This window comes from Anopheles nili, chromosome 2, assembly GCF_943737925.1.
Source record: "Anopheles nili chromosome 2, idAnoNiliSN_F5_01, whole genome shotgun sequence".
Lineage (NCBI taxonomy): Eukaryota > Metazoa > Arthropoda > Insecta > Diptera > Culicidae > Anopheles > Anopheles nili.
The window spans coordinates 35,986,594-36,014,525 of NC_071291.1; the positions used below are offsets into that span (position 1 = coordinate 35,986,594).

At 46.0% G+C, this 27,932-nt stretch overlaps 4 protein-coding genes across 5 annotated transcripts in view; 2 read left to right on the forward strand and 2 right to left on the reverse strand.

Annotated features, from left to right (window-relative positions):
- Positions 1-1,203: 1,203 nt before the first annotated feature.
- LOC128722141 (AP-1 complex subunit sigma-2) lies at positions 1,204-9,712 on the reverse strand. 2 transcript variants are annotated; one of them, XM_053815978.1, is made up of 5 exons: positions 9,667-9,712; positions 9,295-9,473; positions 9,107-9,215; positions 8,907-9,044; positions 1,204-2,175 (listed from the first exon to the last, which is right to left on the reverse strand). In XM_053815978.1, exons 1-5 carry the CDS (start codon positions 9,667-9,669, stop codon positions 2,131-2,133), a joined length of 474 nt encoding a protein of 157 aa, XP_053671953.1. In that variant the 5' UTR covers positions 9,670-9,712; the 3' UTR covers positions 1,204-2,130. The 2 variants fall into 2 exon arrangements, with proteins under 2 accessions (XP_053671953.1, XP_053671954.1); XM_053815979.1 differs by lacking the exon at positions 1,204-2,175 and adding an exon at positions 4,107-4,198.
- Positions 9,713-10,240: 528 nt separating this feature from the next.
- On the forward strand, positions 10,241-11,752 carry LOC128720972 (zinc finger protein 62 homolog). Its single transcript, XM_053814674.1, has 2 exons — positions 10,241-10,704; positions 10,807-11,752. Exons 1-2 carry the CDS (start codon positions 10,241-10,243, stop codon positions 11,750-11,752), a joined length of 1,410 nt encoding a protein of 469 aa, XP_053670649.1.
- Positions 11,753-13,154: 1,402 nt separating this feature from the next.
- LOC128720202 (tubulin--tyrosine ligase-like protein 12) lies at positions 13,155-15,017 on the forward strand. The gene has a single exon (XM_053813859.1). It carries the CDS (start codon positions 13,155-13,157, stop codon positions 15,015-15,017), a length of 1,863 nt encoding a protein of 620 aa, XP_053669834.1.
- Positions 15,018-19,183: 4,166 nt separating this feature from the next.
- Positions 19,184-27,932, reverse strand: part of LOC128722185 (uncharacterized) — a 46,786-nt gene continuing 38,037 nt past the window's right edge. Inside the window, exons 4-7 of the mRNA XM_053816033.1 lie at positions 21,211-24,285; positions 20,926-21,116; positions 19,788-20,087; positions 19,184-19,337 (exon numbers count right to left, since the gene is read on the reverse strand). Coding sequence (XP_053672008.1) covers positions 19,184-19,337; positions 19,788-20,087; positions 20,926-21,116; positions 21,211-24,285 — 3,720 coding nt within the window. The remainder of the gene's footprint in view (positions 19,338-19,787; positions 20,088-20,925; positions 21,117-21,210; positions 24,286-27,932) is intronic.

Sequence of the window (27,932 nt, forward strand, 5' to 3'; positions counted from 1 at the left end):
GCCGTTGGGAAAATTTTCCCATGGTCAAAAGCGCTCTCACGCGCGCTCTCGCTCTTTTGCTGGTGCTCTCCGGGTTTTCCGGTGTCACTCAGAATCAACCGTGCGTCGTCCTGGTGTTTCAATCCGCTTCTTCCTTTTTTTTTTTGTTTTCCATTTGGTACCTGCTGGAGATGGCGCTTGCGAGATGAAAACATAATCTTGATTCGTTCAACAGTGGCCATTTTTATCACAGTTTTCTCTCGCTCTCTCACTCGCATTTGGATATTCTCTCGATCCTTCCTGTTGGGCATTTTGCTCTCGCTGTTATGGCGCGTTTCGCTTCCACTAAAGGTACTCGGCTGTACGCGTGTGGTTCTAAAAGGGGGGTTTTTTTTGGTGGAAAAGTCGGCAACGTCCTGCGAGAAATGGACGTGAGCGCCAAAGAAAAAAAGGTTAACATTCCGATACGCGAGCGATACGCTTCGATGTTTCCTTTCGCTCAATAGCTTGTGCTTGCGCTCGCGAGCTCCACAACGCATCGGGAGGCGTGATTCTGCGCGTCCCGAAAGCGATACCGACGGGATGGCGCGTAGTGAAGCGTGTCGCAGGACCACCGATCAACTGTGGCCTACCACAGTTGATGTTGGGCCGATTTAAAATGGATGTTGGAATGGATTTTTTGTTTAGCTAATATTCAACGTGGAAAATAAGAACAAGATAAGCTTAAAAGAAGAAATCGAACAAATAATTTCGTTTTGCTAATAATCAAAAGAAGAAATGGAACTAAATGCAAATCGTTCCATATACTCTTTATTAGCAGCTTAGTAATGGCATGGAGTAGTGGATGCTTCTCTGCCTTTTTGCATAAATAAGGTTTTCAAAAAACAATAAAAAAATAAAAAATCAATTCCATGGCATCCAAAATTCAAATTAAGTTTACTGATTTTTTGTGCCAACGATAACATGCAGGATTTGATTTCCGACCAATACCTTTACTGTGTAAGAAAATGACAAATATCATTCTTGCAAACTAAGAATTCCTCTTCGAATGATAACCGAGAATAACCTTGATTCACATTAAAAATGTACTAACGGCTTCAAATGCCCAGTGTGGTTTTGAGAATTCCCTAACAAATTACCCCGTTTCGCAAGCAGTTCTCTAAAGCATTTCTTTCAAAGCCAAGGTATAAATAATCACCAAACACGCAGCAGGTTATACTAAGTTCTAATTTTATTAGAAATCGTATGTTCACCATGATCGATAAGTTTTTGCTTTACCAGGAATAAGATCTCACTATTACTTTACTAACATATTTACCAACGAGAATAAATCTACACTCTATAAATGCTTTATATGTATGTAGGTCGTTTTCTGGATCACCTGAACCCGGGTGATACTTTCTGTTTCTTCAGCGTCTTGCAACCGCCTTCTGTTTCATCGCGATCGAGATCTTAAAACGGCACAATACGTTGGTCATTCGGGCGTGCTAGGACGACGGGTGCACAAACACAGTAACTTCAACCCGATGCACGCTCGAGACCACACCACATGCGATGGGTGATGCCGATGGAAATGTTGGCGAATTATCTTACACATCTGTTAAGTACAAACTGAGCCGTACGCGGCTTAATGGAGAAAGTGTAACCTTCGAGTGAGTAGACATAAAACGGTGTCTGATGAAATGGTGCCATATCCTGTGTGCAACCTTTTTTTTCTTTTTCGAATCGTGCTGCAGCGAGAGTACGTAATTTAAATGCCGATTCGTTACAAACTAAAAACAAAGGTTTAACCATACAGAAGGACAACATAGGAATAATATTGCAGAGTTGTGATATGTAGCCCGGAACAACAAACAGCAGGCTTTTCGGGCCGTTAGTAGAACGGGAGTCGCATGTCAACCGCGCGTGTTAGTAAACCTTTTTGAGCCCTTCCTTTCGAATGATCGATGATTGCTAAGATCGATAAACGTGTAAACAAAATCAGACGGGGAAACAAGATGATCCCCCGGTTGCTAAAGTGATTGTTACTTTTTTGTCGATATCAAACAGCAAAAAAAAACTAAATTAAAATGCCTATTTCGTAAATCATAATTCGTTGCGAGCTTTGGCCTGTGATAGGATACGCCTCGTTCCACCGACACCGGCCGCCGTCTATCCGAGCCCGTGATCCTCGAAGAATCCTTGTGGAGTTTCGTCCTACGGAGAAACAAATGGATGCATTATTCTCTCACCCACTCAAACGAACGCCACAAATGAACAGCAAGTTCAGCAAGAGTAGTCTTTTGTGATTTCCGTTTTTCACGTCGCTTATTGCCATGTTTTGTTCTTTTTATATATATATAAAGTCTTGCATTAACTGTAAATCACTGATTGCACGCTGAAGAGAAAGCAACGTTAACCACTGGCTATAGAATAGAAGAAAGGTAGCAACGGCAGCAAAAGCCGGTTTAAGGAAATGCCCTATGATAAAGTCAAATTGCAAAAGAGAAAAAAAAACAACCATTGAAAGTAGTGCAAAAGTACAAGGAAAGAAACACTCAACCTAAGATCCAGTGCTGTGCTAAATTTAAGTAGGTTCATAAATTATAAAAAAAAAACAAATTTAAAACAAAAATGTGAATTGTTTCAAACGCCACCCGCAAATAAAAGAAAAAACGCAACAAAACATGAAAATTATCTGAATTCGTTAAACAACTCTAGTGAACAATGTCGGTTTAATATCGGTTAACAAAGTTGCAAGCAGATAAGAAACAAACAGCAAACAAGCACACACAAACTTACGCAAGGCGGGTGCTGCGCTCTGGTTCAAGAGGATCAAGAGGTTCAATTGCAAGTTAGAAATGATGCGCGTTTTTTTTTTGCTTTAGTTAAGATGGCGGGCGTTTGTTTTAGTTTTGCTTGCAGCACGACGACGGAAATGTATTAGAAGACACGGAGTTGCACATTGGTAACAACTAAGTGAATAAAAAATCGAACTCAAACACCGAGCCATGCAACAGGACACAGACACAAATACACACACACAAACACGCACACATACTACGTACCTGCTGGTTTTGTGGGATGGCATTTTGGTTTCGTTTACTTTTGTACTGTACTGTGGTTGCGATTGGGGCAGATCTCGCAGAGAAGGAGGAATGACCATAGAGCAGGCAGAGAGGTAAAACATTCGCGCATAGCAGTGTGTTGATTTTAAGTTTACGAAAAAAAAATCAAACGAAATGATGCTGTTTCTGTTTTAGGCGAGCAAACGAGCAAAAATCGTACGCGTGAAACCACCAGCAGGATCGAAACGACGCCGGAAGGGAGTGGGACAAAGGATGAATGAAGGAGGATCGATTGAGTTTTGTTTTCATTGATCATGGATCGAATAGATCGAAAAATAAGTAAAACAATCACCACTACAATTCTCCTGTACATGATACTATTGAATATAGAGGAGAATGGTATATTGTAATATCCTTATAGCTCATTGCTATTTCCCATTTTTGCAAGTCTATTAAACGCCGAGAGTTATGGAAAGAAGTTAGTTCTAATAAAAGCAAAAATAAACCACACTATTGTATCGCATGATTGAAATGGTATAACGTTCATAAAGAACCTATTAAGAATGGTGGCATTAAAATGTTAATATTAGTTACATTTCACTCAAGATAAATAGTAGATGAAAAAAAAAATGAAAATTATCCGAATATACCGCTCAGCGTGTTAGAAGCAAATCGATTGTTCAAAGCATTGCCAAAATGTTGATCAAGTTTCAAACCGTATTTTACGTTAGAGAGCATGATCGATTCATGTATGGAATTGGAAAAAGAACAAGTATACTTTATCAGCAAATCACCATAACAGTAATATGAAAAGAAATCATAATTCGGACACTACAAGCAACCTAATCCCGCTAGAAGTTATATGCAAATATCTCGCTTCATGAAAAGATGAGATAATGTTCTACCATCATCGAACTTTGACAGTTTTAAATTTATTACCGATTCAACCAATAGCGCGCTGTATCATACGTCGTGGGGATTTATTTGGCACGATTAACAACTAAATGAAATTATTGGAATGCCGATTGTGCGGGGGTAACGAAGAGGATTAAAAGGAGGGAGGTCTTTTTTGGTGAAGGGGTTCGTAGTAGAGCAACGAGAAGGATCATCGCTGGATCACGTTTTGCTCAGAGCAGTCCAATGTCTCTTAGGGCTCCGTCCGCTGCTTCGTCCTGGACAAAATGAAAATACAATATACACGGGTGTGTTGTTGGTTTGATGCTAGTCGCGTAGGTGCTACTATTTGGGCACGAGATGGTTAGCGGAACGATCATTTATCCCCATATTTGATTATGGGGTAAATTGCAACTATGAGTTTGGAGTTATCCTTTGGAGGGTAATTATTGTCCGCTTATCGCATAATATTTACATAGCCGAGTGTTTGCTGTTCGAACCGGCTCCATCAAATGTGTTTGGTGAAGATTCCAATTGCCATGCGATAGGAGTAACGTTTCACAGGAGAAATAGAGTGTAGAAAGGAACGTGAAGAGCAAGAAATTCAAATAGGGAATCAGACAGCAACTTCCAGATTCACCGGACTACCGCAAGGCTGAACCGTCCAACCCTGAGCAAAAATGAGTTATTCCAAACATATGCATATTTACAAACAAGGAAGAACTTATTCATCCAAACCTGTTGGCCGTCATAAGAAGAAACATCCTGCGTTGAGATAAAATTAGCGCTCGATACGAAACAAACAACGAATTTGGAATGATACTTCTAAGCACGAGAATCAAACCAACTACATCAATAAACGAATAAAAATGAATCAAAAACAGTCAGTTTTGATCATGCAAAATCGGTTAACAAATAACAGACACTGCCATACATGATTTTACGCATATTAATCAGACACAGGGTATTATTAGTGGTTACCGTTCCGATGAAAGTATACGAAGTTCTAATTTGGTTAGCTTTTATTTAAAAAAAAACAAATTGAACCGTTCTGCATCATACTAATGATAAAAAATCAAAAATAGAAACCTTTTTTTGTGAAAAGAGTTAGAGGAAGAAGGAAGAAGAAAAGCTAAAGGAAAAGTATCAAAACTAAGGATAAAAAGACACCCGAAAATTTTAGAAGAGAAGAAATTATGACCAGAAAACGAAGTGTTGTTTTTATGCATAGTGTGTGCACACAATCGTATAATCAAAAATACCCCATTGAACCGAAATCTGAAGCTTCCATAAATTTAGTGAATGTTTACGTCAGATCAGCTTAAGAAAAAAAATAAAAAGAAAGAAAAATAGTGTGGTGTGTGTATATTTTTTGCTAATTTTGTTTGCAACATATTAATTTTATAAATTACCATGTTTCCAATATAAGTGTTGCGTATATTAACTATATCTACTTATTCATGTTTTGTTTCATATATGGCCCCAATTGCGGTTGCTTTTGATGTCTCATTTATTGTTCTGATGCTGTTTTTGTGTGACGATGGTGTATGGTTTGTGTTGGCACAAGTGCCAAAGAATTAGCTTTGCCATTTCGAAATAACAAAATAATACATCGCTCTATGTTTAAACGGTGGCTTTAGATGGTTATGATTCGGTCAGCAGTTATTATGCTATTTTGATTTCTTATGGTAGCTTAATCTATGGGACGTAAGCTCTAGTCTGTCGATGCTTTTTACGCAATTTTAATATTTGAAGTATAATTTGTATTACCGTCTCGGATGACGAGGGAATATTTCGAAAAAAGAAATCCTCTCACTTGGAATAAATTGGGAAATTTACTAACAAAACAAAAAATCCTTTTTTATGTTACGCGTGGTAGTGTCTTGGGCATGGGGATCGACTCGCAACACGACAGTCGACGAACACGCTACAAAATAGCGGAATGTCGTGAGAGGTTTTTTTCCTAATACAACAGAAAATAATCTTCTTCATCTAAAACCTGCAACAGAAGTAGAAAAAAGGCGGCGAAACGATCGTTCGATGGCTAAGTACAAGTTTATCGAATGGATTAAGTTTGACGCATGAAAATAAGGGACACTTCCTTGAAAATGATGATAAAAATGAAGCTGTACACTTGAAAGCAACCACGATACTTTATATTGTTCAAGAACCAAGAACCTTGCACACCATTTTGGAATGCGGAAAAATAAATAAGCTTTAAATTTGGTCGAGCGCACAAAAGGATTGTAAAACAATTTACCTACGGCAAACAGTTCGAAGAAAATCAATTTAACAAATTTATTTAGCTTTGAAGTAAGTTTTAAAAAATGGAATATGAAACAACAAGAAATGTAACGGTTTGACAAATGCATAAAAAAATTGGAATGAATCCTAACCATTGCATATTTACAGCGCAACTTGATCGATGTGTATGCTCGAACTCGCTTGTGCCCGATAACACGATGGGAGGTGATTGCCCGCGGCAGAATGAAGCATCTCTTACGAGCCTTCCCATGGCCCCAGGAAGCGGCATTATGCTAGCTAGTTTGGAATAAAATTGATAAGCACGCTCGGTTGCATTCCCTGGGCGCTCTGACTATCGCTTGATGAAGAAACATGAACAATCGAATCAACTATTTGCTAGAATGTTTTCGTTCGTTTTTGTTTTGATTTTTTTTACATTAGCACTCCAGTTCCTTTTGCTGCATACGGAAGGTGTGCGGGAAAAACGAAAGAAAAGAACATAAAAAGACAAATAAATAGAAACATTTGCGAAACGTTTGGCTCGCATTCGCACACAAAGGGTTTAGATATGGTTACTGAATGTTTCAAACATTTACAATAAGCGATCGAATTCATACTGTGCTAACGCATAAGCATGAATTGAAGCGACCTGCGTCGTATGCCAGACATATGGGCATCAACGCCAAACCAAAGCATCAACGCAAACGTTCAAAATACATTACCATCTAAAGGCAATTAACGGAACTAGCGTTAAATCCAATAAAATTTCATAACCAAAACGAAGCTAAAAGAATGAAGCAAATATGTATCCAAGAGCAATACTACCTACGGTATATAAGTCGACTATCAGTTAAGCGTTTCGTTTAAATCCTATGTGTTGCATGGTGGCAAGTTCCATTCACAAATAGGCAGTATTAAAAACCAGAACGCAGATAAATTTAGACGCATCATACGAATTAGACACGCCATCATACCAATTGGGTGGCAGTTTTTGGAATAGTTTGGAAACGTAGATTTCGAGAAAAAAAGAAAGAAATAAGAAATAGAGAGAGAGATAGACAGAGAGAAAGAGTAAGAGACTAATAAAAAAATCTTGTTTACTACTACGGTGTATGTATAATGATCACCATTTATTTGTTTGCTTAACATGATGATAGCTCTCAGGGCAATGATTAACATCTGTTGCTGCGAAATGTTAAAGCAAAATCATGAGAAGGTGAAAGTCACATGATGTTGCATTTTTTAAAGAATGCACCATTTTGTTTCACAATGTTGGTGCAGATCAAGTATGTTAAGTTAGTTAAGTTGATTAAGAGAAAATATATAGATGTAGTACATGCTTAAAATGCGAAATTTTATGAAAACCTACATAACTGAAGGTAGATATTGCAAAAGATGTATAAGAAAGTTTGTTGCAGAAAATGTTACTACAGGACGCGTTGTGAAACGTTTCGAAAGTAAAATGCCGAAACGGGTCCTTGAGATGAATTACGTATTGATTAATTCAGTCATTAATTATCGGGAGCAAGATCGAGAGTGCTAACGAAACGGTACAGACAGATCAAACAATACAGAACGATTGACAAAGCCAAAGAATCTACGATAGTCTAAGCTACCCTTCCAACAATATATATTAGTAGTAGCGCATTCCAGACAACATGCTTCTTCTAGGGTAAAGACGCGAGCAAGACACTACGACACTAGCATACAAATGAGAAAAGGAGTAGGACGGACAAAGACAAGAATGCAAGAGGATTTTCTTTTTACGGCTCACAGGACACATTTCATTAAGAATACCTAGAAAAATACAACACGTGCTGTTATGTGTTTAACTAATCTAGTCATTTTAAAGATAGCCCTTTATGCTTTAGTATAATTAAATTAGTACGCTATTCATGCCATTTTTGTTGACTGTCATTTAAAAGATAACTTATTTAGTAACAATACGCCTAAGCATCTATTGGCTGGTGGAGCAAGGGCTTTTATATTTTAGTTTATAATAGCTCCCTGGCGTATCTTGTACACTATTACACTATCAAGCTCCAATAAAATATTCTTTAATTATTCTTTTTCAAAGTATTGAAAATAGTTCTTGCGAAAACAACAAAGCATACTTAATTAAAAACCAAAACAAAAAAAAAAGAAAATATTTTTGGTGTCGGGCAAGACGTAGATTTGGCAATAATTTGCTTTATAACAATATTTCAATAAACAATGTACACGAAGCAGTAAGGTTTGCTCGGTCAAATATGAGACAAATGATATAAAAATAAAATAAATAGAATAACAAATAAAACAGAAAATAAACAAAACAAACTCAACCAAAAACACGCAACAACAATAAATTATAAAAAAAAGCCCTACTCCACTTGATCGAAGCATATGTAGGGCAAATCATTTCTATAATTTCTGTGGGCAAACACACGAGTGGTAATGAATAACTGAATTAGAAAGCGTATTTAACGCAGCTTTTAAGACACTAACAATGCAAATATAGTTTAAGCATCGACGATATCACTCATATAGCACATTTGCTTGCATAGAAATGATGAAAGAGCCAGAATAGCGTGTATAGCATATCTTCGATTGAAATATGATAAAATGTAAGGCATGTTCGGCTAGTGTTTGTGGTTTGTAGTTGCTTTTGTGACATGAGATTGGCAAGAGTCTCGAATCGATGACATCATTTAACGTTCTAGCGGTTTGAGCTTATATATCGTAAGAATCATCAGGTGTACTGACCTCTTGTAGCACATCTTGGGCTGCTATTGCTTTCAGGACATTCTTTTTCGACGTTTCCTGTATCTCTCCTCCTACCAATAGTTCATCCAATATGAAATAGGCCTTCTCAAAGTTGAAAATGATGTCAAGTTCACAAACCTGCAAGAGAAGATTATTAAATGTCTAATGGACTGCTTTTAGATTCTTCTAATCATACTTACACTACCAAAGTACTTGTCCAACAACTCCACGTATCTGTGAATCACTTCCAGGGTTAACAGTTCGTTATCATTCTGTTCAATAGCACAGCAAAAGTACAAGCTGGCATATCTAAAAGAGAGAAAGAAAATTTTTCATTAATAATTTTTTATCTATTTCTGCATTCTCTCCGAACTTAGTGAATGCCTACCTTTTGTAAACAATCGTACAGTCTTTCCATTCCAAAAAGGAACACATTTTAGGTTTACGAGAGAGAATAGTTGTGATCAGCTCCCTGGTGATCTTCTTCTTGACCTTATCCGAGTGTGCAACATACCATTTTTGTAACCGAAGTTTGCCTTGTCGGCTGAACAAGAGCATAAACTGCAACTGCAAGAACAAAAAATAAAAATCTTTTACAACGATTTGTGGCATTGTTTGCTTAAAAATCATCCTCGGATGATGACGTCATTAATTCACAAGGAAGGAGTTTTATAAACGTTCACCCGATTGCTGCGTTTTCGAACCATGCTTAATATATCAATTTGTTTGGTAAATGAGTGCGTTGTACTGTGGTACGTACCATGATTTTCTATACTAACAAGATCACAATTGTTGTTCAAAACTCGTAAAACATTCGACCAAATTGATCACTTATGAAAAAAAATATTATGACTCGTTGTCGCAAGGTTTTGACATAGCGATAATTTGATATTGCTGTCAACATACCATGTGCCCAGTGGTTTTGAATCAAGCTGAAGAAATGGGATAATTGAGAAGATCTTTGCATACATTTCCAATGATTGATTGCTTAAAATATATATTTCATTATTTTGTTTATTTTCTCATAGAGCTATGTTTTCAAAAAGAGTTTCATTCTTGAATAAGAATAAGAAGTAGCATACATTATCCTGCAAGGACGAATCTGGTTGTGTGGTAGTGAGTCCGATCATGTAAACCAGCCGTTAGAATGACAGAATGATACATTTTCAGATCGTTGAAAAGTTGATAAATCTTTGAGCGCTGCTGAAAAAAAAACTAAACAACTTGTCTCCACGATTTGCAGACAATGAAGCAGAGGTACGAAAAATATGTGGAACTTTAGCTCGAAATACGAAACATTCACTTGAGTAACGACGCGGATATTGCCCGGTAGAATGGATACAAGTTGGAAGAGTACGGTCGTTACGGCCGCTGTGAGTGATGCTAAAATGGGCAGTATCGATTTCAAGAAGATTTGTCGTATCTGTGGCAAATCCGAAGAAACCCTCACGTCGGTGCACTCGCGGTATCAGAACGACCTGCGGGGCAAGATAGCAAAGTATCTGAATATAGATATTGCGGAAAACGACACCCTTCCGACGAAGATATGCTTCTGCTGCAAGGATATCATCACCAAGTGGCACGATCTGTTCGAAAAGTGTCGTATAATGGAAGAGCGATTTGTCTCCATCCTCAAACCAAGCAAAGAGGATACTGTCCCGATGGATACCGCACAACAAGATTCAGTGGTGCTGAGTGATAGGCCTGCGAAGGAATCTGCTGTACACGAAAATAACGCCAATGTCACTGCGAAGGATACGCCAATTGTTCCTCTACGCAAACAAGATACTAAAGATAGGTAACAGATATTTTCTTTGAATGCTAGTTTTGTTTCCATTTATTGTATTGAAATTCGTTAACTCTCGAAATTCGTTTGTAATTCATTGGTCATTCATTTTAGCCTAAAAGTCCCAACAAGCGCCACTGGGACAGTTGCCTGCACGTTTTGCAAATCAAAACCTACCGGGAGTTGCGTTCGGTTCGAGACTCAAACGGCGCTAGTGGATCATATGAAAGATGAACATTGGGATCAGATCTTTCATTGTGAGCAGTGCGACAACTATCTAGATCGAGCTATTCTCATTGAACATATGACAATGCACGCGCTGAGTTTGATTCAGCCGGCCCCTGGGGCCGGTGAAGGTGAACAGGAACCAGATAGCATAGGCTCTGCCGGATCCGGGCTGGGTGACGATGAACCGGAGGGTGAATTAGAGGAGGCCGATGGTAGTCAGCAGACAACGGAACCGAAATCAGGTGAGGGAAGCACGAACAAGGAAAACGATGACAAGGATCCGACGGTACCGGACATGGTGAAACCGGTAGAGACACGAAAGCTGTACTGTTACATCTGTGAAAAAACTCTCGCCAACCGGAGCGCGTACTCGTACCATGTTAATCAGGTGCATTTGAATATCAAAAATGTGGAATGTAGCTTTTGCGAGAAAAAGTTTGGCAATCGCCGATTGCTGAACAATCACATCGCTAACGTGCATTCGCGGGAACGCAACTTTGGCTGCACCGTGTGTGATAAGCGCTTCAAAACGAACGTCGCGCTGTACAATCACATGAGGGTGCATGACGATAAGTTGCAGTTCAGCTGCCGATTTTGTGACAAAAAGTTCCGTTTCCGGAATCACCTCGTAAGCCACGAGCTTGTGCATCTGGATGAGCGGAATTTTTCGTGCAACCAGTGCGAGAAAAAGTTCAACACGAACGAATGTCTTCAGAAGCACAAGCTGACGCACGTCACGACGGAGCCGTACCAGTGTCCGTTGTGCGGGTTTAGTACGAAGCAGAAACGCTATCTGGTCATGCACGCAAAGCGCATTCACATGGTGCGATAGAGAACTGGTGGCCAAAACAAGTTATACACACTCGTTACGACGGAGTCTGGAGATGCTGATCGAGGAAAAGACACACACACATAATGCTGACAAGATACTCAAACTCGACCGTATTAATAATCTTTATTCCATTGGTAAGTAATAAGCAAAACGTAATAATATTAACTAGTAGAATACATAGCCAAACAGCTGATTCATCCACGAAAACCGTGGGATTTAAACTGCGGTGTAAAATTGGGCTAGAAAATTGATCGCAGAGCGGAAAGCGATCGGAACGACCGAGGAAGGTTGAACGAAATTGATTAATCATTCTCTTAGCTACCGGTGTACCTGAAAACAAAGAAATAACATGAAAAAAGCATTAGTTTGTAGAGCAAAATTTGTCGTCATTTTAGTGGAATCGAAATTACAAAACTAACCACATTGCATCCCATGATAAGGCGAATGGTAACAACTAAATTAGGAAGACAGACGAACGAGTCACATGCAACTCGAACCGAGCATATTATATATCACGTGTATGCGTACAACTTATGTCGAATAGTATGTCTTGTTGCCAGCCATTAAGGTGCATTTTTCTATTTGATCTTCACACGCGTTAACCGCCTTGCGTATGTTGTACATTATTAATGTAACGTTAACGTTTGGGTTTATCGCTAGGTTAATCTTATCGTCGCTGTTATTAGGGAGAACAGTGGATGTGCCACAGTTTTCGATTTTTTTTTAAATTTTTTTTCAGTAATTTTACATTCGATTCGAAAACTGCCACCAGTATTTGTCCACTGTCAATTGGAGGGATACGTAGTAGCGTTAATGTTTGTACTACTATTTATTTATTTATTCAATTATTTATTTACGTTCGAACCTATCCGTAGTGAATCGTTACTGTTAATCCATACAAACGCGTATTTATTAATCGATCCAATAAATTTAGTAGAACGTGCTAAGTTATTATCTGTCGTAGCGCAATTATTACGGGTTAGTTTCAATTTCAAATCGATCCTGCATCCGAACCCGGTAGTCTAGAAGTCACTAGAACGATTTGTATGTCCCATTGCTAGTGATCGATCGACACAATTACTTGTGATAAATTGACCACGGCTAAATCGGAATAACTCAGCAATGCAAAAATGCCAAAAGAAAGCATTATCAGGCTCAAGTCTTGAGGGAACGCGGGAAATAATACGATAGCACACCTGTGCTGTGGTGACTGCATAGGGTACCTTTGACGTTTGTGTTCATTCAGGGCTGCTTCAAAGGCTCCGAACGCAGCAAAGGTCTATTTTGGTTCATCCCCAGCCACACAACTGTCAAATAAGTCGCCGGTTTTGTTTACATTTTTGCGCAAAACACGTTGGCCGGTTCCGTTGTGGTGTGGAAAATCCTAGATCGTACCGTCGACATGGACTACGACGCATTTACAGCAGCTCACAAACCTCAGCTCCAGTCGTCCGGCGTGCCGGAACTGTTTTGGCCCGAGTTGTACCGCAAGCTGTCCGGGCAGGTGTTTGATGCGGGCCTTGCCTTCTCGCTGCTCGCCGTCGACTACGGCGAAGAACCACGATCCGCGGAGGATCCCGTCTGGACCCTGCAAGTGTCCAAAGAGGGTGGCTTGAAGGTGGACGACCCGACGGCAATCTACCTGATCGACCATGCGTGGACGTTTCGAACGGACAATGCCCGCCAGCTGCTGAACTCGCACCCGGACCTGGTCAGCCGGCTGGCGGTGATGATGGGTCTGCAGCAAGACGACGAAGTACCCCCGAGCACGTACGTGCCCCGAATCCTGCAGGACATGTGGCGATGGTGCAACATGTACTCGGTGAACGCGGACGGCCTGTCAGTCGAGAATCGGATGCCAATCTGGTACGTGATGGACGAGGTGGGAAGTGCGATTCTGCACGGCGAATCACCGAATTGTCGCGTCGTACCATTCATGCACATCCCCGAGGGCATCACGTACAGCTTGCTCTTCCCCACGGAGGACATCGACGAGGGAGACAACTTGTACCGTGATTTCGTCGAGGGCGTACCATGCGGCTCGAAGGAACGTGACGCGCTGCTATTACCCTGGCAGTACGCTTGCCTCGTGCAGGAAGACTTTTCGCAGACGGAACCACCGAAGGAGTACTTCCTGGCGGGTCACATCGAAGAATCACTGCCCGATCCGGACGTGTCACCGCCACTGATCGACTGCAACCGGCCACTGAAGGTGTACTCGCAGTACGGGCTAGTCAATCAGTACCTCACCGATCCGGCGTACGAACTGGTAACCGATCCGGCCGATGCCGATATCCTGTGGATGGCCAGCCACTTCAAGGAGTTCCGGGAGCTGAGCGAAACCAACCCGAACCAGTTCGTGAACCAGTTTCCATTCGAGAACGTCATGACGATCAAGGACCTGCTGAGTATCGTTTGCCGGAGGATGGCGCGCAAGGACACCACCACCCCGTCCGATGCGGACGAGGTCTCGCTGGCGTCCAACCCTCGCTGGCTGCCGGTGACGTACAACCTGAAGACGGAACTGGTGCAGTTCGTGAGCTACTACCAGAACCGTGCCCAGCGTGGCCTCGACAACCACTGGATCGTGAAGCCGTGGAACTTGGCCCGCACGCTCGACACGCACATCACGGACAGTCTGCCGCAGATCATGCGCCTGCAGCAAACCGGTCCCAAGATCGCCCAAAAGTACATCGAACATCCGGTGCTGTTCGAGCGTGCCGAGCTCGAGGCAAGCGTCAAGTTCGACGTCCGGTACGTGCTGCTGGTGAAGAGCGTCGACGAGCTGTGTGCGTACGTGTACACCAACTTTTTCCTGCGCTTTGCCAACAAACCCTTCCAGCTGGACGATTTCGACGATTACGAGAAGCACTTCACCGTCATGAACTATGGCGAGTACCGGTTGCGGCACATGAAGTGTGACGAGTTCGTGCGGAGCTGGCAGGTGCAGTACCCGGGCCACCCGTGGGACCAGATCGAGACGGACATTTGCGAGATGCTGAAGGAGATGTTGCAGGGTGCGACTAAGGTTGGACCACCGTGCGGAATCGGTGCCAGTGCTCAGTCTCGCGGTCTGTACGCCGTCGATTTGATGCTCGAGTGGACGGATGCCGGTCGGATGCGGGTCGAACCGAAGCTGCTCGAGGTTAACTTCATGCCCGATTGCCAGCGGGCGTGCGAGTACTATCCGGAGTTTTACAACGACGTGTTCAATCTGCTGTTTCTCGAGCAGGAAAATTTGGACGTGTTCCGGCGGATCGTGTAGGTGGTGAATAAAGTTGCCTTTAAAGATGATAAAATTCCCTTGTCGCTGGCTTTTTCTTTTCGCACGATAAACGGGTTCGTGTAAAGAAAGGAACCACCGTAAATCGGCGCTTTGAGAGAGGGCTTTCGGATGTTACGATAGGGAAGAAAAGTCCACTTGCTAACGTTACAATTTTATTTTATTTTTTTTTTGATGATGCTTCTGGCTTCTACCGACTTCCATCTCTCTCTCTCTCTCTCTCGGTCTCTCTTTCTGCATTCCAACTAGACTAGGCCTTCCGCAGGCCGACGGACACTTGACGACGATCACGATAAAGCGTTACGGAAAAACCGGGAAAACTTACCATAGCAGTACGCCCCGTTTCATATTCTTCTTTCCCGTGCGTTACGCTTTTCCTTTTTTGTGGGTAATTTGTGTGTGTGTGTTTTTTTAATCAGTTTCGACATTTAATACGACACGTTTATTCCTTGTTGAGACTCCCTTGGGTCACGTGATCGCGTATATAGATCACCCATCACCCATCACGACACGAACAATATTCAACAAATACGAGTTTTTTACGGGGAGTGTGATCGCGCACGTACGCCTTCCTACATGCTTCTATTGTATGGGATTTTTTTTAAAACGGTTTTTAATTTGAGAAAAGGACCCAAGGCCAAAACAAAAATCCATATGCCCCCCCCAACAGTGATTTGATCACCCTATTTTTTCTCTTCTCACCCGTAAGTATGCGAGTGAGTGATGGATTTTAAGTCGGGGGAAGTGGGTTTCTGCTATAAGTTTAAAACACCTAGATACTGCTCGCAGTGTGGTAAGTCTTAAATGCATTTTTGTTTGCTTTTTATAGTGAATCACATTGACATTTTTTCTTCTTATTAGTTTCAGTTTCGAGTGTGTGTGTGTGTGCGCGCACGTCGGTGCCTTTCCTAGCGGTCAATGCGTGACACGATCATCGATAACTGCTGTATGTTTGACTCCCATCGGGATCCTAACCTAACTAGGCGCCATTTTGGATCCGGGAAGCGCCTGAATCCCACCCACAAAACGGGCTCAACATTGAATCTATGCTTAAGAGTTTCACCGCGAGTTTTGATGCGCCCACACCTGCTCCACGGTAGCCGGTTAATGTGCTTCCTGTTCCTCCCACATTTGATTAACCCGGAAGTGGGGAGAGAGCAAAATGGAGAGAGAGAGAGAGAGTATATGCGTGCGCTGTACGCAAACTGTAGACAACATTTTACATTACATTAACGGCTGCACAAGGGGCTGCCCTTTTATGCAGGTTTGCACGCAACCCATCCTCGCTTACCATAAGGATATGAAAACAACGATCCGTCTTCGATTCGGGGGTGCGGTGGCCTGGTCGGTGGTGCAGGACGAATTGGGAACAGAAACGCGTTCCTGCCCCAAAAATGTGAGCCCCATTTTACACCCACAACCACGCACACACGCACGCCGTTCTCGGGACGAGTAAAACTAGCGCAAAAGTGCATCCTCCCTTCCAGGCCAGCAGCTAGCCTCTCTTGTAGGTGGTAGGTGGGGATCCCTTAATCGTAATTCAATTGCGATAAATAGAAACATACACGATCCGGTGAACGATGATTAAACTATCGGGCGCCCAGCCGCTAACGCCGCTAGCGGAAAACATAAATATTCGAAACACACCGACCGGCTAATAAATATTCATATATATATATATATATTAACTTCCCGAACCGTCGTTTCGTTCTTCTGTACAAGATTTGTTTGCTTTCTTATTCTTTTTGTTTGTTTGTTTGTTTCGTCTTCATTTTTTGGTTGCGCATCATCGCTGCCTCGATCTCGATCGGCGTGTTCGAGTTTTAGAATACTTTCTACGTAACTTTCACTTACAACTACGAGCACTTTCAACCCCCTCGCCTTAAACCTCACACACTCACGCACCTGATCCTGCGGTATCCTGATATCCTGCGATGCTGCTCGTCTGCCTCTCCCAAACTGGGGGTTGTAAAAGTTGCGTTCACAAATGTGTTTGCGTTCAGCTGGTTTCGTTTAGCTCTACCGGTAAAAACCGGCCTCTCTATGTTCGTATCAAATGCTACGGCTGGCCCTGGATGCTGTCCACAGGGTGACTCCAGCTAAACCTCTATCTCTCGCTGTCTCTCTTCTCTTCTCTCTCGGATGGGGGTTTGCCGGATGTGTGATGTACAAAAATTGTGCACCGCTCGTAGGAGGATCTCGATCACCGTTCGCGGCGGATCTCGGACAACGATACTCCTGTGCACGGTTGGAAGCAGTTAATCCTTTACACAGAAGCCCTTTCTACTGAAAGGACACATAACCATGCGGGTATTGGAACAGCAACAAGCCACAAATATATATATAATGCCGCACACTAAACACGCCTCGTGCCTTCTTTTGCTAGTTTAAACCTTTTTTTTTCTTCTTCTTTGTTGTTGCTATCTCTCGCCGTCTCGAGAGAGGTGTATATATAAAAAACAAACGCAAACGAACATTTCATATGCTTCAACATGTGGTCAATATTGTCATCTTTCTACGGTACACATTTTTTTGCATGCCTTTTTGGTACGTCTTCGTTACACGCGGGCGCGCGTGTGTGTGTTTTGTGTTTATCCTTCTTTTTTTTTGTAATTTATAGGACACTTTCTATTTATGCGTATTTTTTCTTTTTATCTCGTATTGTTTCGTCTTTTTTTTCGTAAAAAGAGAGAACCATTTATCGAAGCTCGGAAGAAACAGAGAGGAAACCGTAGAGATTGAAACAGGGACCGTAAACCCGATCGGCGAGTCCTCGGTAGGAGAGGAAAAACGTAAACCCCACAGATCAACCCGTTTGGCAGCCGGAGGTTTGCATTACGGGTTTTTTTTTGTTTTCCCGGCAACTTCGTAGACAGAGAGAAGATTGATCGTTTTGTTTGAGTGCAGGGTGCGCGCGTGGCCACGTTCAAAAGCGGTACATAACGGGTGCAACATTTTCTACATCATTTTTTAACGTGTTTTTTTTGTTTGTTTTTTTTTTTTGTGTGGAGAGAAGAGATTTGCTTGCTTTCGTTCCGTGCATTCTGGCGCGTCCTGCCGTGATCATAATTGGTTTTGTGCAGTAGCATATTATTTTTTTCTTCTTTTGTCTCCCTTTATGGGAAAGCGAGAGTGAAAGAGAGAGCTCCGAAATTCGTTCATTAAATTCCATAACCGAGCTCGCACGCAGCAGGCCATGATGACACGTGGTGCGTGTGCCATGGACGCGATAGGGAGGAAAAAAAACCTGCCATCGGTCTTTGATCTTTTAAAAAGCACACCAATTTGTTTAACAACCAACCGCGGGTCGAGTGTTGATAAACCAGCGAATGAGAAATGCAGCTGCAGCGGTATGGAGAGCGAGCAGGCTCAATTATCAAGCATTTGGCAAACATGACGCTGAAAAAAAAAACCCCAGCAACGGCAAGCGAGCGTGTACTCTTGGGAAATTTGGGAGCACTGAGAGGACTAAAGGGCTTAGCTCCATTTGCATAAATGGGAAAACCCTCATTGCTGGTCCTTTCTCGAGCGACGTCCCACGGCTGGAACATCCTGGGAATCGGTTTCGGTGACGCGCTCCACAAACACGCTGCTGTTGATTTTCGCTAATCAGTGCATCGTAAGGGAATCGTCCTTTTGCGTGTGCCTCCCTCCCCCGAGGTATTCAATCGTAACCCTTCGATAAGCCAGTCGGTGGCGCATCAACACGCACCAACGAAGGACGCGCCGTGACAAGCAGCAAGCAAGCGTGCGTGATAGAGCGAAAAAGGACATACATCCTGGCTGTGGTGCGACAGATGGTGCGACAGAAGCGAGCTGAATGTGGATGACCCAGTTGGAGAAGGGACCGTGGGCGCGAGATGGGTCCTTTTTTGCTGTTGTTGTTGCTGTTGTTGTTGCTGCTAGTCCCACCAACGTTGCGAGAATCCTTCCGAAGGACGCCTAGCCTCTCTGGAGACGTCAGGAGATTGTGCCGCTTTTACTTACGTAAGCTCCCAGCCCCGTTTTTGGGCTTTGGCGTTCGTGGCAGCTGTACGTGTGTGTGTGCGCTAATCCCCCGTAAATCTCCGTCAGTGCCAGCGCTCCTTGGCACCGGTTCGGTTCCGATCGCACCTCCCGCCAGCCAGGGACGTCCGGAGCGGGAGGACTTATTTGCGGGACAAACTTTTCGTCGCCGTCTTCTCGATGTGGATCAGGATGCTGTTCGAGGTGCCGAACGTGGAAACGCGGATGTCGAACTTACCGTCCATACCGAGGCTGCTCGTCATCAGGCGCGCGTTTTCGATCGTCGAATCGGACAACCTTTTTTTTTTGGGGGGGGAGGGAAAAAAATGCGAGAAACGGATAGAAGAATTATGAACCGGGAAATTGAAAAACCGAACCGAACCCCGCTAAGGTTCGGTTGGGTCGTTTGGAGTGCTTCCAGGAGTTTGCAATGCCGGTAAAGGTGGCATGGCACGGAACTACGGTTTGAACCACGGCGCCATGGAAAACATTTATCGCCGAATGCAAAGTGCCATGTGTCGGACAAACCGGTAACCCTGGCACCGAGAACCGAGTGTCCCTTTTCCGGTTGTCACACCAACTGTGTACGTGACACTACACCCTCTTAATGTCGACACGACGAGTGTTCACTCGGTTGTCGAACAGATAAATTTGCGAACGTCCATTCTCGGCCGCCATCTTGGTGGCAGTTTTTTCGCGCCATTTTCCGGCCGGGAAAAACCTGACCCAACCCCCCTGGTTGCTCACCTGACGTCGATCTCGATGCCACGCATGTCACCGCAGTAGTTGCCGAGGGTCGTTATCTGCTCGTCGTTCAGCCCGTGCAGGGTGATGCCAAGCCATCGTAATAGCGGCAGGTTGGCCAGGAACGCGTGCAGGAACTGTGGCTCGATGCGTTGCTTTTTGGGGCGATCCATCACGACGATGCTGTCGAGCTTGACGTGGCTGAGGGGGCTCGATTTGAGCAGCTTTGCCATCGCTTTGAGCGTCCGTGCCGCCTCGTCCAGGTGGATGATCCAGTTGCACATTTTCAGCGTGTTGAGGTGGCTGTTGGAGAAAAAACAAAGGCAGGCTGTTAATTAGCGCCAACGAAGTGTGTTGCTGCTGCTGCTGCTGCTGCTGCTGGTGGATGGGGAGAAGCTTTTTTTATTATCACTTCCGTCGAGTGGACGATTGAAGAAGGGTTTTTTATACATCTCTCTTGAGTGTCGATTCGAGCCGTCCTCGTAAAAGTGAGGAACTTAGCTTAGCTTTGTGCCTTTTTTTTGTCCTGGGCTTGCTGCTGGATTTTGTGCCACGATGGCTATTAAAGGAAGCAACAGCGTCGTTTATGAGGAAGTGGATAAAACGTACCCGTTTTAACCGAGCCAATGGAAGATCTTTCGTCTTCTTGCGCGTGCGGGAAATGTTGAATAACCGAAAGAAAATGTGTTCAAATGTTTTAGAAGCTATTTCTTCATGTAAACTACACTTTCACTACTGTAACTCTAGAATGGCCTATGCCCTTAGAACGGTGGCTTATAAATGCGCTTTTGCGTTATCGAAAGTGTTGTCGAAATATTCACCAACTATTCCGCATGCAGGACATTCGTAATGGAGCACCGTTCACGCAGCGAATTCCCGCCGTTATGTAAAATAGCCTCACCATTAGCGGGCTCGATACGATTGGCACGATCCGAAGGTCCGCAGGGAAATCTACGTGCCAGCTTACAGGGAGCCAATTTGCGAATTCCCCAAAAAAAAAATCCCCGCACCAGATTATGAGACGTTTTTTCATGCAAATTTGGCCAGTGTTCTCCGTTCAATGGCGATTACTTTCGCGCATTCCGAGAAGGACTCTCTTTCCTCTGTTTTGCGCCAGTTTCGTGGTGCAACCCGAACCTACCCGAAGCTGGCATTAAGCGTGCCAAAGAACCCAACCAGGTCCTTGTCCGACAGGATGAGCGGTGTCGCGGTGTTACTCCCAAAACCCGCCCGTGCCGGAGCCGAAAGGTCCAGCTCGCGCAGGTTCACAAACCCAACCAGGTACGGCAGCATGTGCGGGCCCTTCATCGCCAGGTGATCCGCGAAGATGATCTATCGGCCGAGTAAGGGGATGAAACAAAAAAGGAAAAATCATTAAAAAATCATTAACTCCCTGAAAGTGTGGCTCTCCAAATCGGACGCTTACCTGTGCACCTGCCAGCTTGAGATTGACCACCGAACGGCACTCGAACGCACCCTGCTGAACGACCGCATCACTCCGGAACAGCGACAAATTCAGCCGACAGTTGGCAAGTCCAAGCTCACGCACCGACGTCAACGAAAGGAAGCCTCGAACCGACGCCAGCGTACCAACGTTCTCTATCCGGAAGCTCCAACCATCGAGGCTAAGCAATCGCAGCGTAATGCAACTCCCAAGCGCACGTGCTGACATACCGACGGCCGCATCCTCCAGCGCAATACGGGGTGATCCAAGGGCCAACATCTGCAGACAGGGTGATTCACTGGCGCCCAGCACCGTCGGCAGGATCTCGCTCAACCGGGAAGCACCTTCAAGGCGCACAGAATGCAGCGTTCCAGACACGCGCACCGTTTCACCGAGACACATCGAGTCCTCGAGCGAAAGCTGCGCTTTACTGAGATCGAGCCCGTGCAGCCGCGAATGCGTGTCCCTGGCAGCAAGCAGTAGTTCGTGCAGTGCGCCCGAATTGTGCGGACCACCGTCACAGGCCGGCGTTGGATACCAGGTGCGCGAGATCACACTGTCCGTGCTGCGTTTGTCCGGTGGTCCTTCCATCGGTTGGCGTGGTAACGTTGCCGATCGTCCTGGGTAAGCGGCCGCACTTAGCGCACCACGCGGTAGCGATGAAAAAGGACCCGCAGGACATCCTGGGTAGGCGAGTCGTGGCGATGGAACGGCGGGTCCCGTTAGTGAGGATTGCTTGATGAGACCTGAGTTGCCGGAGCTGCTGCCGGAACCGGAACCCATGCTAACACCGCTCGATGAGGGTGGATCATCTCGAGCGCCCCAGCTTGCCGGGAGTCCTAAGTAAGACAACGGTCGGACGGCCAGTAACGCGGCCAATGCACCGACGGCACCACGTTCACAGCGCAAATGTGGCAGCGAAAGTCGCGTCACGTGTGGACACTGTTCGAGGGTGGCACAAAGTTGCACCAACTGTGAGGTGCAAAGGCCGAGATCGAGTGAAAGATTGCCCAAACGTGGTTGCCGTGGGATCGTGCGGCAAAGCGCTGTCACGACGGATTGAAGCTTTAGCGCGGGTGGATCTTCCTCGAGGAGTGTCAGCACGAGCTCGAAAGACTCGAGACGGGGTTTTAGCAGCGCTTTCGAGACGCAACTCGCCAGATAGTTGATGTCGGAATCACGCACCTCGGTTTCGATAAGTGAGGTTATGCGCAGGGTCGTGACACTTTCGTTCTTGGACAGCGCGTCGAGGAAGATGTCCATTACGTTGCGCGATTCGAGCAGCAGGTTCTTCTCGAGCTGATACACCAGCTCGAGGTTTTTGAGCGTACAGGTTGGGCTTTTGAACGCGAGTCCCCAACCCTGCAGCTCGGAGAGGGTGGATTTGATCGACACCCAGACGGGGCGAGCTTCGAGCGGCGGTACCGGTGGTGCTTTCGAGATGCCCAACATTTCGCAGAGGGCCGTTAGGTTGGCTTCAGTTTCACCGCCAGCTAGCGCGAGCGAGAAGATGGTCTGTGGACTGAGCCACAGTGGCGTCAGTCGGGACAGCAGTAGATGGGCTCGAGCACCGAGCAAAGCCATACCGAAACCGAGCACTTTCAGGATCTCAGGTTCAACTTCATCCCCAACGGCGAGCCCGGCGATTTCGGCCGCCAAAAGCCCGGGTCGACCGGCTAACGAGACGAGATAGTGTGCGGCCAGGAACTCCGCCAACCCGGGACACACGACCGTGTACAGATGGTCGGGTTTGCGTCGAGCCGTGCGACCAAAAACGGGCGCACGATCGAGACACCCACTGATGGCGGTATCCGGTGAAGAGCAATACATTTTCAGCTCACCCGCCGTCACGGCCGATCGTTTGGCTTTCAGACAGAACAGAGCCAGCCGTCCTAGCTCGGTGAGTTGCGCGTGTGTTGCGTTTGCGGCCACACAACCAAACACGGCCGCAACGACGTCGAGTTCGTCGGTGGGCAGTTCACCAGCACCCGCTTCAAAGATGGCCGCGATCGCGAGACATCCGAGCGAGGTGCGTGCGACCTGACGCAGATGGCGACAGGATTGGACGCGATCGATGAGCCGTGTTGGTGCGCCCCATTGTCCACCACCGAGAAGCGATACCGAGCGACCCCAGGCGAGTCCTTCGAAGGTGATGTGACGTTGCACGAGTGGCAACAGCTCGCCGCAGGATGCGGTGACGCTGATCAGGATGACGCGCGCTTCCGGAAAGAGCCGACCTTCGAGGAGATCGAGCACGTCCTTCGGCAGCCCAGCACGGTTGGCTTTACGCGTGCGTCCTTGCGCGTCATACCCGTCCAGCACGATCAGCAGTTTGCCTTTGAGCGCTTCGAGGGAAGCCCACGCCGCATTGAAACCACCGAAACCGGACGCGAACGGGTTGGGTGGTCCTCGGGGCAAAAGCTCCTTGCCGATGTAGGACGCGATCGTACCCTTCAGCTCGGCCAGTGGGAGAAAAAGAGCGAGCGCGACCGGTTGACCTCTCGGTGGCCAAGGTGACTCACGGCTCCAGCCGTGCAGGATGCGTAACGCCAACGCCGATCGTGTTGCCCACGGAGGACACTCGATCAGGACACGTCGGGGTGCCTCGAGAAATGGGCCATCCTTCGTCTGCACGGGTGTTAGGATCTGATCGACACCGATCGGTTCGTTCAGGCCGTGTGAGTGCACGTGAAGACGTAGATCCGGTTCGAGTCGTGCCGGAGAAAGGACACCGGGTGCGACGGGACGAACCCACCCGGGCAGGACGGGTTCTTTGAGGGCCAGCTCGGTGTAGAGCGTACGCAGGTAGTTCGCGAGACGAGCCTGTGGATCACCTCGGCGACCTTCGGGACCGCATGCCGGTGGTCCGGGCGGTGAAGGACACTCGAGCGACACGTACGACCCGGACAGCTCATAATCCGTCCGGAAGGGCGTTGGGTTTGGTGTGGGTGTTGTGGCCGGTTGTTTCTGCTGCTGCTGCTGCTGCTGCAAGGACACCTGGGGTTGTTGTGAGGGTTGCGCAGGTTGTGGTGCCGGTTGCGACTTTGTTGGGTAGCACTGTAAAAGCAAAAAAAGAAAATAGAAGATGTAAATGAACGATCGTTGGCTTTCGAGGATCTCTCTCTCTTTTTCTCGGGAGGGATCGGGAAATTGATTTACTGAAGCCATTCACTATGGCCCGCTTTTGGAAGCCCTTTAGGGGGTGGCGAACGAAACTTTGCCGTACGGTGGATAATTTATGCCAAAAGTTAAGGTGGTCGCTTGTGGCGAAATACAGCCCTTATGCAAGCGAATTTTCCCTGCCTGGTGTTGATCTTCTCCCACGTGTGTTCGTGAGCTCGGTAAGTCACACCGCAACCCACCGGGAGGAAGTTTTCCATCAACACTGGAATCAAAACGCACGCCCATCGGTCGGTTGTTCGAGCGCCGCAAGTTTCGGAGCAACAACTAGTTTCGCAAAAAAAAAATAACATTCGCGTAATCGGTTTTTCGTAAACGGCGCATCCTCGCTTGCGGAACTCGGCTCGGTTCGTTTGGGCAGCGTTGTTTGCTGCTAAGCTGCTGTGCAGATTATGCGGGAACTTTTCATTTACCTTTAGCCGTGGGGGGAGGGCTATGATTCCGAAACTATTCGCCAACATTGCTGCACAAGGTGTGCTGGCTTTGAGGCCGGTTTCGGGAGGCGGTGAAGGACAACAACAGCGAAAAAATAAGCCCTCCCCGCCATCAATGTGCGTGTTTTTGCGTGCGTTTTGGTACCCAGAGTTTTGGCATAAAACGAGGTGTTTTACGAAGGCCGAAAGAGTAATTTAACACAGTCAAGCTAGCGTGTGTGCTAATTTAACTGGCATATAAAACAACTTTAACTGCCTGTGGGATGATGCAGTTTCCTGGGGATTTTTCATAACATACTTTTAAATATATGTTGGCGAGTAAATTTGTGGAGTTTTTTTCTTCTTTTTTGATCTGTAAAACATGGCTTTTTATGCCTTTTCTTGGGAAACTGACAGACATAGCTCAATGTAGGGAATATTCGAGTACCCTGCTTTACAAAAATCAAATAGGAGCACTTTCTTTAAGAGCTTCGAAAATTAACGGCAGCACAAATAAACGATTCCTCAGCGAACACCACAAAGAGGGACTATCTTTATTTCTTGAATTGAATATCGATTTTAAAAGCACCACAAGACGCCCGTTCCCGGTTTTTATGTGTCCGATTATCCCTTTGGGTTAAAAGCTTATCATGGTGAGCTTTTGAATCGGTTTGCGCAGCAGCGGCACGAGACCGTTACAAATGCTTTTTATTATTAGCGTTAGAAATTGTTTTTGTTTTAATTAAGCACAGTAAACCGGGCCGGATCCGGAAGCCATCAGCGACCTAAAAAAAAACTGAAAAGCCATCTAGAAGTCTTCTTCTTTTCTCCAAATCATCACGTCAAAGCAGTGGGTGTTTTTTTATCCCTAACAATGATAAATCCCCTGAAAAACCGATCACTCAACGCAACTGCCTTTCGCTTTCGAAACTAAAATTAAAACTCTAAATGTACAGCACCGATTTCACACACACAGCACAGCACGTGACAAAAACACACTACGCGTGCAGCATACATTTTCCATTTCCACGCACGGAGAAAATTCCGACGCGGTTCGATCACACAAAACTTCCCAAAAACACTTCCACGCTTGCCCCTGCGTAGGTGGAGCGTAGTTCGAGCAACACACATTCCCTTGCGGTTTGTCAGTGTCAGGCAGAGCTGTACCATCTGCCAACGGCGCTAAAGTTGTTAGCCCATTCGAATGCCAGCCCAGAATGCCGGAGTGTTGTTGTGAACGCTCTTCGCATCATCCTGGCCACCTCCGTGGCCATTGAGCAGGGACATCCGCCGACACTTCCTGCCAGGGCACGTCCCGTGGCAAATCCTTGCGTACTAAGGACTAAGGGCTCCAAACTTTCAACCAACGGTGCAACCGACAACCACCTACGGTGCTGTTGATGTATGTGTGCTTGTGTGTGTGTGTGTGCATCCCCATCGCGATGGCGTTGGTGGGATTGTCATCATCGCACGGTGTACAAGTCCATGCCCTTCACAAGAATCCACACCCGGGCTGCAGAAGAAGTTCCACCAGCGAAGCGACCAGAACGCGCTTGGGGAAGGGAGGAAAGTTTCTTCACATCCACCCAAACACGGTGGGTGGGGTGTTGAGTGTATGAAAATTCAGGAAAATACTCATTACGAGGACGCGTTCGCACACCGCGCCTCGAGCGCTCGGAAAAATGGGGGTTTTTCCCGGTCACGATAGAAAAAAAAGAGAGAAGCTCCATACACATACACGCGCGCAGCCGATTGGATCGACGACGGCGATGGAGACGCTGGCAGTAGTTTGAGCTGGCACTTGGCACGGAGATCTGCCAAGGATGGAACTTCGTTTACCGGGTTGGGTGAAGTTCTCGTCACCATTTCGCCACAACACAAAAGAAGCGCAGCAGCGTGGCGTCCCCCGGGGGGAGGCAGCCCACAAACAGGACGACGACGATGACACCCAACGAGCTCGTTACGCGGGCTGGCGGCATCCGAAACTACCACTTCCGGCTGGCGCTGTGAGAAACCTTATCTCGACGACCGTTTTGCGTGGTAAGATACCCACACCCCGGCAACTCCAGCGGATTACAGCAAGGATACGGGACTGCCGTTGGGGGGAGGCACGTAAGGACGACGCGAAAAGCCAAATTGCTCTCTCGGCAACACCCGGCAACACCAACAGCAACCCACCGGCGGAAGTTGTTTCTCATTGAGCCGCTCGTCGCAGCTTCTTAGCTTAGCTTGAGCTTTTAACCCATCGCGAGTCGAGCGGCTCTTGTGCGCGCCACCTGGTGGACGTTTGCGGTACTGTTTGACGCGCGAGAAAGGACTTTTACCGCCCTGGTGCAGATGATTGCCCTACGGCGGTTTTCCGTCGACCTGGTGGGGGTCTTTTTGCCACCACCGACGTTACCTTCGTTCGGGTGGGTGATGAATTTTTATCAACCCCCCGAATCGTCCCTCACACACACACACACACGGGGGAAGCACACGGTGGAAAACACCTGTCAGTTGGTTGTTTGTCACACTCCTGGTCGTGCCGAATGGGAGTGGGTTTGCCTCCATTTTTCAGCATTGTCGAATGTGGTTTGGGGGCGTTTTTTCTCTTGCTATTGTTGTGTGCTCTGTCTCTCTCTCTCTCTCTCTCGCTGACGGTCTGGAAACCTTGGCTCGACAATTTTCCACACAACACACCCCCGGTGGGGAGCGTAAATGAAAAACGGGTTCGATGGTGGGTTTTTTCTTTATCGCACCTTTGCCAGCTGTGCGCCAGATTTGCGCTTACAATGACTCGTGGATGGGTTAGAAATGGACGCGAGAACGCAGCAAGAGAGGTGGCTGGAGAGCGCAGCTCGTTAACCTTTGCCACCCACCAGGGTGCTGGGGGGTGGAAAAAGGATAATACGTAAATTTTTAGCACTGCGCACGGAATGGTGCGATAAAGTGTCCCACTCCACGCAGGGGTTGTGATTATCCTGATTATCTTGCGGTGCCGGTGTCAAATCGAACCGTAATTCGTGCACATTACAGCCGCGCGCACGAGCACGTGGGACGGTGTTTTACCGCTGGTTGGTGGTGGTAAATGTTTCAAGAAAGCAAAAAAACAGAAACGAAAGCTCTGGA